We start from the raw sequence: 10700 nt of genomic DNA on the forward strand, positions 1-10700 counted from the left end.
TGATGATGTCAAGATGAATTTAGATGATATAGAAAAAGCTGTATTGACATTAAGTCGTTTCCATTTCCTGATTCTGTGACGTAGCCAGAGTTTGTTCAGTCAAGAAATGCTCTAGACACCCCCCCCCCCCCCAACCCTACGCCCATGACAAACATAACACGATACATATGGAAAAATGAAATTGTGCCCGGGGTCTTGCGTCCTTCTACTGTTCCGACAGGGATTTTAATGACAGTAAATATAAAAACGAATCCTCCCGCACACGTACCATTGGGACACACAGCCATCCTTGACCCGCACTAGCCACGTTATTGTTTGCATGGCTACGCAAGGTAGAAGCTGGTAATAGTAATTGTATCCTTAGAAGTCAAATTTTCCATCACCCTTGGTCAAGATCTTCCACTTTTACATAATAGTATTTTGTGAGAAAGAATGTGTCTATTTAAATTTAAATTATTTGAGATATCACCAGTCATGGCCGGCTTTTGGCACATTGGACCAATTTCTCCCAATTAGGACCCGCACTTGGAAGGGGCTCCGAAGCTCACCAAATTTAAAGATTTCCATGCAATCTGGCAACAGGGCTGCCAGGTGTGGCGACATTCATGTATTAAGCAATGATTAAAATACAGATCTATATTTCGTTTCGTTTTTTTTAAATACTTTCGATGACCCACGCTAGTGTAGTAAAGACAAGTAAAACGAAATTTTGAACTATAAAATTGTATTAATCAATTACTAATTGTGTGAAGGAAAACATAATTGATCTTAAATATGAATTAATATAGGCCTAGTTAAAGTTATTCATATCCTTCAATGTATTCATATCCAGTAACTTTTGACCTCCCAAATTGAACCCCACATTTTCTACAACCGGCCCTGTAAGCAGTACACTAATAATTCAAATTCCAACTAGCAGCTTAAATTCCAAGACATCGTTTCCCTAATTTGACACAGCATAATACTTTCAACTGTATATTCTATAAACAAAAAACATATAATCTGAAGTCAGAAAATATTAAAATAAAGTATCTAGTTGACAAAATGTGATAATACATGTAATTAAGAGTGTCTTATGTATAGTGCAGGATGGGGGGCCTGACAAGGACAGCTGTCTAGTCGTTCGGGTGGGACGAAAAACCGAGGTTCCGTGAATACATAGGCGTGCACATAAAAGATCCCTCATAGCACAGTCGGAGCAGAACAGTAGGACGTTAATCTCCATTTCATTCCATTTCTTGTCTTATGTATATATTAGTAGATCTGGTTTAACCATATTCTATTGCAAATAATTTACAAATGGATGAGGACAATTTATAGAATTTATGAACATTATCCCAGAGAGAGAGAGAGAGAGAGAGAGAGTAAAGTCCACTCGACACAAACTAGGTAATTTCGAGACTAAGAAAAACTAGGTTATTTCGAGACTAACATATGGTTCTATTTTATTTCAATAAATCGCTTGCGCCTTTAGGTCTTTAGCAGTGGGAGGGAACCAGAGAACCCGGAGAAAACACACGAGGTTGGACAGGCGGCCCTACTCCTTGTCACGCCGGACATTAGCACATCACTTTGAACGGTATTGAAGTGGCATCTAAAAAAGTAATGGTATATATTTTCTACTGACGTTTTACAAGAACATCGAGGAGTGCCAATAATGTTTGATTGAAATAGGTCATTATTAAGGCTACTTGATAAATGGCAGAGTCGATTATGAAGGTTAGTTTACGTATGCCAGTGTTTCTATAATATGGTGTTGGAAATTTAATTGTAATAGATTTTTTGAAATTGAGATATGAATTGGCATTTTTTTGTTTATCAGTTAATAGTTTACTATATTCAGAAAGAGTTTTAGGAAAAAAAATGTTTTTTTTTTAAGACTTGGTCTACAAAAAGGAATCGGTATAGTTTCTTGATTTCTTAGAAGGAACTATTGACAGAAGAAACTAAAGCTGGGAAGTCTGGGGGCCAATGACCATTTATTATTTTCCAAAGTAAACAAATAATAGTAGATCGGCAAAGGAGTGATTTCCATTAGAATCGTTTCATTCTTGAGTGAAGCTTGATAACAAACCTCATCTCTAAACAAATAATAGTAGATCGGCAAAGGAGTGATTTCCATTAGAATCGTTTCATTCTTGAGTGAAGCTTGATAACAAACCTCATCTCTCACCCCTTCGTGTTTCGATATAAGATACAATATTTTTCATCAACACGACAATTGATTATTGTTATTTATAATATTTCTGCCATATCCAACTACAATTAAGCATATAATCCTACCTAAAACGGGTATAAATCATTGCATTTAAAATCGAAGCGTTAAGACTAGGAATGCCATTTTTAAACGGGAGATGTATGACGGTGTATGTCGGATAAAAAACCCGCTTCATTAATTTAAATGAAATGAAATGAAATGGGGTTTAACGTCCTACTGTTCTGCTCCGAACTGGGCTAATGAAGACGGGCATACGCCAAACAGTGTGCTATGAAGGAAATTTTGCCCTGACAGCGGCACTACGGCCTACTCTTATATCGAATTCCAACTGTCAAGGGATCTTTTACGTGCACGCCAATGTGTACACGGGACCTCGGTTTTTCGTCCCATCCGAACGACTAGACAGCTGTCCTTGTCAGGCCCTCCGTCCTGCATCACTGACAAGGGGGGGGGGCACGCCGGAAAATCGGATGAACTTTCTCGGTCAATGCAGGGACCGAACACCCGACCTCCAGGCTAGCGAGCCAGCGTCTTACCACTTAGCCACGTGATCCCCTTCATTAATTTAAACGCGAACATTTAGAGTTAGGCGATAGTTGTGCCACTACATTGGCCTCTGTAAGTTTAATTAGTCATAATAGTATAAAATTATCTTATTTTTAAGATGTTACATGCATTAATAAAGAAAATGAGTTTGCCACTTGGAACTAAAGGCACCCACTCGTAGCTAAAAACAAGCACATCAGTATATCTCAACGATTTTAGCTACGTTTGAATCTTTGTACAGGAGTAGTATGATACACTAAGGATGATTCATGAACGTTTGGACTTTCTGAGGGTACCTGGCTGGTATATGAGTATGTGTGCAAACATGGGCAGTGCACGACGTGGTTATCTGTGAAATCAACGTATTAAGTGTATCCAAATATCTTTAGTCCAATTACATTCATAAATGAAATAATGAAGAGTTGGTTAATCTAAATCTCGATATAGTATCGGAAACGAAGTGTCGGTCACCATGAATTCCAAAATGTCGACTACAGTAAGAGAATTTTGACAGTGTAGTAGGCATAATTTTGTTTCAACCATTTACAGCTTTTAAAATAAAAATGAATGTATAAAGGCCGTTGGCTATCTTGAAATCCAATATGGCGGCTGTTGTAAGTGAATTTTAACAGTCGGATATACTCACTAGGCGCAGTAAGCGTTAGAATTCTGTTTCTGGCATTTGTGGTTCTTGAAATACAAATGCATATCTAAAACGTGGGGGCCATCAGGAAATCCATTGCCATAATGTCTGAAATGGAAAATTGAACACAAATAGGTTATTTTGGCGACCATTTTGGAATTTAAGATGGTGGCCACATTTTGAGGTCCATTTAGAAAAAAACGATCCTTTACGATCCTTTCTGGCATTTGTGGTTCTTGAAATACAAATGAATATCTAAAACTTGGGGACCATCGGAAAATCCAATGACATAGTGTCTGAAATTGGAAATTGAACACAAATAGGTTATTTTGGCGACAACTTTGGAAGTCAAGATGGTGACCACATTTTGAGGCCCATTTAGAAAAAAAACCCAATCCTTTACGCAAGAAGTGAACGATTTTTTTTGCTTAGCCGCTCTGCAATATAAGATCTAATCAAAATGATGATATTCAATATTAAAGTAATATCTAGCGTCTGGGGAAGAGTAACATACAAAGCTGCTGGTAGGCGTATGTACTGTTAACTTTTATCCTTGGTAAATGGCCACTGATATATTCGTAGCGCATTCAAGCGTTTTAAGAGTTCGAACAGTGTTATGTATCGGCAACTCAATAAATTGTGGCCAGGATTTTAAAATTGCCGTTAATCACCCTGTTTTCAAGAGTTCATGAGTTTTCAAAGCTCAAGCTTGAAGTTGAAACCATCAAGATACGCTCGTGAAACAAATACGACAGTACAATATGAAACATAACGCCAGCATGACGCCATCACCGCCTCTTGCAATTGTGACATCATATCAAAAATCAAAGCCAGTCAATCGATACGCAATTGTTCAAGATACAAGGATGCCAAGTTTCGCGATGATTGAACGTGAGTTGGCGGAGCCGTAGGTGTGTTTCGATGAGTGCAACACCCAATAACAACAAGATGAGTAGTAGCGCCCAGGGACATATTCCTGGTCCAAAACCACCCTGGGGAATTGCAATAAAATAGGGTTGACTCAATAAATTACATACATGGGGGCGTACAATTAATATAAGCTTTGCATTCAGGATTACGTCGTTTATTAATTTATCTCATCTGAAGCACGCACACGCACATCTTGTGGTTAAGGAAATCATTCAAGTATTTCATTTCAACATATATTTATCTTTTATATATATAACTCCTTTGCATTTCCATGACAAAAACTTTGCACTGACATGATAAGCATGGACATAAAAGAAGCAGCTACATGATCCAGAGATGAAACGTGTTATATAAATGGTATAATCAAAGTGCGAAGCACTGGGCTTATACAAAAGAACAAAAAGAAACAAGTACCTAATTTCTTTCAGGCAATAGTGGACCACGTGGTAAAAACTAAACCATGGTCATGGAGCTTAATCATCTAAACAGTTTAAGGACAATCCCTTCTGCGGAGGAACTTCAAAAAATGACACAGTACGACATCGTGGATACTCTGCAGATGGAACTGAGTGTGGTCTTCCTGATTCTGAACACGTTTGCCAGAGCGACACTGTCTCCACCATTCATGGATAATGTAAACAGTCAACTTGGACAGGGCATAATTAATAACAATAATAATATAGGTCCTGAACATGGAGAAAGCAAGAGTCACGAAAGTAAGTAGGACATTTGTTCGATGAGTACCTCTGTCTGCTCATCGGTCGTATAAACGTTAATACCAATATTATTGCTCCAGTGACGTTAAGTTATTATTTTCTTTGGACATACTATTAAGTGGAAATCGGGAGATCCCCTAAATATCGTAAAGTATTATTCATGGATCCTCGCTTGATCAAATGATGCATGAATCACACATAAGCGGAACATGTACATGCATCTATTTATTGACTATTGATTATTGATTCATTGATTATTACAACGATTTAAGTATGGAATGATAATAGCGTGCTTGGTTTATTTTAGGTTGGGGATATCACGGACATGATGGTAAGTATTTAGCTATGAAAGTAAATATCTAGTTACTATTACTCGATTTTTTTATAATTCATTTTCTGTATCTGTCTTGTTACTACTGTTTAATATATGGTACTTGGCACTGGCTCTAAAACCCACGTCACCTTCTCGAAAATATAACTTCATTTTGTTTAAAGAGTTAAAACTTTTAAATTAAAAATTCTCGTGTCTTAATATTGCATTAGTCGATGTTTAGACGTACTGAAATGAATATGACAACTTACATTCTATCGAACAGCAACGTTACGGGCTGCGGCGATCTTTAATCCACAAACAAATGTATCTACACCTAATAAGTTACGATTTTCTGGCCGCCATGTCAATTATATTGCTCCAATAGAACAAGGCAGTGCGTCTATATATCATTTTTTTTATTGCAGGGCCTTATTCATGGCCGACTCATACGGCTGCATGTGGAGGTTTCTACCAATCACCGATTAATATACAAAGCAGTGCGGTTATACCGACGGGGACAGGAGGTATTCAGATGATTGGCTTCGACAAAGAGGCAAAAGTAGAATTAAAAAATAACGGACATTCTGGTTAAGTATTTTATAGTCAATGTCGATTAGTATTTAATTTAAACAGAACACTATTTTGATGAGAGAACAATCACTGGTTTTATTCTAAAAGCACGAAGATTTGACAATTATCCTCTTATCGTTATCAAGCATAATGTTGTTCCCGTGTTTAAATAATGTATCCAATGTAGTTAATGTGTTCCCCAATCGCTAAATGTCACTTAAAGATTAGTCTTTACTTGGTCTTGTTATAACGTCAACACCACAGGCTAGCTCGCTAGCCTGGAGGTCGGGTGTTCGATCCCTGCATTGGCCGAGAAAGTTCATCCAGATTTTCCGGCGTGGTTCTCCCTTGTCAGTGGTGCAGAACGGAGGGGCTGACAAGAAAAGCTGTCTAGTCGTTCGGATGGGACGAAAAACCGAGGTCCCGTGTACACATTGGCGTGCACGTAAAAGATCCCTTGGCAGTTGAAATTCGATATAAGAGTAGGCCGTAGTGCCGCTGTCCGGGCAAAATTTCCCTCATAGCACACTGTATGGCGTATGCCCGTCTTCATTAGCCCAGGTTAGGAGCAGAACAGTAGGACGTTAAACTCCATTTCATTTCATTTCATTTCATTTCAACACCACAGCGGTCGTTACAATACCACCCACCACCCCCAACAGATAATAGTCCATAAAATTCAATGTGGTGTAGACTTTTTACTATAATGGACTAGACTGGAATAGAATTCAGTCAAAATTTAGTATCATTTAACTACATATAGTTCCGGTTTCTATAAACGATGCAATGTTTTATTTAAAGGGTTCTCATAATTCATAAATACCTCTCACGAAACATATTGGTGAATTATCGACTGTATTATTAAGAAACCAATATTTATACGTTCAAATAGATCTTAGAGGTAAATGCGTATGGATTCTTTTCTTGAACTGAGATTTGTTTTTCAGTTTATGTAAATATACGGCATGATACCATGACGATACAAAATGGCGGACTCGACGCACCATATCAAGCTGTACAGTTTCACTTCCACTGGGGAAGTAACGACACTAGAGGATCAGAACATACACTCAACGGCCGGGCATTTCCCATGGAGGTATTGTGAAATATAAACAGAGGTTCAATTCTATATTGGTTGTGAAAAGGGATCTGATTCTAAGTTAAAGCGTGCGGGGTGGGGTGGGATGGGGTGGAGGTGTTCGAATGCTAGACCTCGGATCCATTCACTGGATCTGATATATACGTTTGTTGCTTGAGGTGTCTGTGTATATTATGTCCTGTCCGTATGTTTTTCTTGTGTAAAGGCGCCCCCACCCCCCGCACTTACTATAGCTATTTATATTTGGCTAAATTTAGATTTGTTAATTAGTCTATTGAATTTGACAAAAATAGCTAATAATATTTTTTATTGTTGTTTCAGATGCATGTGGTTCTCTACAAACAAATGTATGGACGTTTGTCAAGTGCTATTTTACATCCAGGGGGTGTTGCTGTTCTTGGCACTTTCTTTGAGGTTAGTTTATTGTATGATCGTACGCGACAAAGAGTAAAATCTAACATCGGACCTCGCAAATTCTCACCAGGTTCTGTGGTTTTCTTCCCATTCCCACCGATAAAGAACATTGCACATGAGTTAAACAAGTAAGATGCCGCTAAGCCAATCTATTTCATTTGCCAAAATTTAGAAATGCATATACTTGGCAGCACAAGCTTATTAATACGCATGCACTATCAAGGAAATGAAATGGAACTCCTATTAACGTCCTACTTTTCTGCTTCATGTCCCCTAATGAAGACGAGCATAGTCATGCAGTTTGTATTGGGGAAATTTTGCCCGAATAGAGGCGCTACGGCAAGGGTTCTTTTACATAGATGCCAAGGTGTATATGAGGCCTCGGGTTTTCGTCCCATCCTATTGACTAGGTGTTGTTTCTTGACTAGCCCCGACCTTTACAACAGACAAGGAAAAACCACACCATAATCCCATAAATTGAACCCGGGTCCGCTAGGTTAGCGTCTTACTCACTGAGCCACTGGAAGGAGTGTCAATATTTCACACACAATAACGTGTACTGTATCATTGTATCTTTGATACTACTTGACCAATATACAGTGTATTGGCAAAAACCTGGTTTAATTTTGACAAAACTTTGACTTAATTTTATACTTTATTCAGATATCCTCACAAGATAATGGAAATTATTCTGAATTACTTGATAAAATTGAAGATATAAGATATCCGAAAGGTAAATAACTTTTTTTCCTCTTTTGCTCTGAAATTTAGTGTATTGTAATGTGCATATTGATTGTTGCTTCGTTTTGTCTGTTAGCGGTACGTATAATTTGTTCTGGCAATGTTCCGGTTTTCACTGGAATTATATTAATCTTTCATAACAACCTTTATTCCCACTGGCATCAATTAAAGAACATTCCGATTCAGAAATGATATTTTGAATCACTGGCCGGGGTGTTCATACCAATCGCAAAGTTTTAAAATGCAATAGTCTACGGACTTAACTTAGACGATTGAATTAAATTTCAGTCGATTGAAAAATGTAATGATGTTCTGATTGTTTTCACTTCATTTGTTTTTAACTGGATGTTTAAAACTACGACTTCCAAGAATGGAACTTAAACGATAAAAATAGAGACACTCCGTCAAAAACCCAAGTTTCGGCTCCAAGTGCAGCAATGGCTAGAGAGCGATCAGAAATATCATGCTCGATGTATCTGTTATTTTAATTTAGCGTTTGATAGCCACGAATCCCTGATCAGGTTTCTAGGTAATTACATAGTTCATCGTTTCCCCGAGAATCCCCCCCCCCCCCAAAAAAAAAAAATATATCAAGAAGACTATTAAGCCAAAATTTGAAACCTAATCAATTAATTTGTGACGGATGTTCTTATGTTGTTTTATTTAAATTCTACAGATAAAGCAAACTTTACCCTAAAATCTTTGGCTAGTTTGTTACCAAGTTTTGATAATTACTATCGTTACCATGGTAGTTTAACAACACCACCATGTTCTGAGACGGTTATATGGACAGTTTCAACAGACAGAATTTACATTTCCGAAAAACAGGTACGTATTATTACTTTATGACTTTGTTTTATACTTTGAAAATTCAGTTACTTTACCTGCTCCAAGATTAGCACAATACAAATAACATTTGGGTAGGAGGATAATTAATTTGGTTCGCTTGTTCTATCTCATTTCGTATTTTCTCCCATCACAACCTTTGAAAGACCTCAAACTGACATCTAGAGAAGTCAGATAAAAGCCTGACATAGCTTTATTATCATAGTAGTTCGCCTAAATTCGAACATCAACGCCATCCCTGCATATTGTACCAATCTACTGTACTACAATTAGCTAGAATATATTTTCATAAGGACAGTCTATAACCTGGATTCAACCATCAATATTTTATGACCCCCCCCCCCCTCCGAAATATGGTTGCAAATGTTGCCTTCACTGTAATCGCTCATTCCACAACTAGAATAATATTGAAAGCACGTTCCAATGATAAGATGTTGAGCGGGATTGTAAACGATATCTGACTGACTTCCACACTAGTTTTATCGCAGACAGGGTATGCGTTCGGGCACGATTCTCCTAACATATATATATATATATAGACCCGTTTTCTATATTTTTTCAGATCTAGAGCAGACTAATTTTTAAAGCAAATTTAAAAATTGTAATTGACTTTTTTGGGGGCAAGAGATAAGGCTTAATGTTCAATTTTAGATTGCATTTATTTATACACTTTTTTCAGATGGAAAAATTTCGAAAAGTAGTTTCTTCTGAAAAAGATTGGAGTGGCAGAGATTTATTATTGGTGGACAATTACCGCCCAGTTCAAAGTTTATATGGCCGGAGAATCACATCAAACACAGCAGTTAAACCTGAATATTAACTCTAGTACTTAACTTCTTGATCCAAGTTTTTAACTATGTTAGCTCAAAGCTCAGATAAACGTTTAACTCGCAGCTAATTTGAATAAAAAAAATATTGATACCCCGGTGTCCATGTAACGAGTCGAACTCATTGTGGGAAATATGCCAATATCGGAACATGGAAATGAGCATTGGCAAGAGCTAGCAGCGCGAATCAGAAGAAAAAAAAATAGTATCTCGGATCACGCAATCTGGATGGCTGAGTTACCTAATAACGGTCCAGTTATTCATCTGTAGGATTTTTATTGTAAAACTGGCCACATGACTGAGACAAGTAAAAATACTTAAATCAAATTTTGTCGCGCCATCAAAGTGGATGTATTTTAGACAAATTCGACCTGACGCGTTTAAAATCAACTTTCCTCCATATCGAAACGACCACCAAAAGAACCTGACTGCCATTTTTGAAACTATGCATTTTATTCTGACCATCTTTCGGGTATGCATAACTTTCTCAACATAAAACACCCAATACCCATTATGATCTAATGCATCATAGAGCCCCCCCCCCCCCAAAACATGCAAATGTTTCAAAAGTCATGCTCCTAATTTTACAATTAAGGAATAAAAAGATGAAATCTATATCTAGGGTCATTTATTTTTCCACAATATACATTGCCAATTATCCTTTGTAATAATCGTTACGTTTTGACTGTTAGTTGTCGACGATGTTTAATATAAAGGTAAAGGGATATAACTCCAGCATGAATAAACGGACGAGGACTAGTGATTATTTCTAGTGTGAGTTACAAACAGACAAATTTTCCCCTTAATTTTTGTTCCCCCCTTTTCCCGCATTTTACG

At 37.4% G+C, this 10700-nt stretch overlaps 1 protein-coding gene across 2 annotated transcripts in view; it reads left to right on the forward strand.

Moving 5' to 3' along the window:
* Positions 1-10414, forward strand: part of LOC126832477 (carbonic anhydrase 7) — a 46430-nt gene extending 36016 nt beyond the window's left edge. For both annotated transcript variants that reach the window (XM_050563279.1, XM_050563278.1), the window contains exons 2-9: positions 4766-5053; positions 5361-5384; positions 5792-5953; positions 6884-7032; positions 7357-7449; positions 8113-8182; positions 8867-9018; positions 9716-10414. In XM_050563279.1, the coding sequence (XP_050419236.1) occupies positions 4798-5053; positions 5361-5384; positions 5792-5953; positions 6884-7032; positions 7357-7449; positions 8113-8182; positions 8867-9018; positions 9716-9856 (1047 nt within the window). In that variant the 5' untranslated portion in view covers positions 4766-4797 and the 3' untranslated portion in view covers positions 9857-10414. The remainder of the gene's footprint in view (positions 1-4765; positions 5054-5360; positions 5385-5791; positions 5954-6883; positions 7033-7356; positions 7450-8112; positions 8183-8866; positions 9019-9715) is intronic.
* Positions 10415-10700: the final 286 nt, after the last annotated feature.

Source organism: Patella vulgata, chromosome 9 (assembly GCF_932274485.2).
Source record: "Patella vulgata chromosome 9, xgPatVulg1.2, whole genome shotgun sequence".
Taxonomy (NCBI): domain Eukaryota; kingdom Metazoa; phylum Mollusca; class Gastropoda; family Patellidae; genus Patella; species Patella vulgata.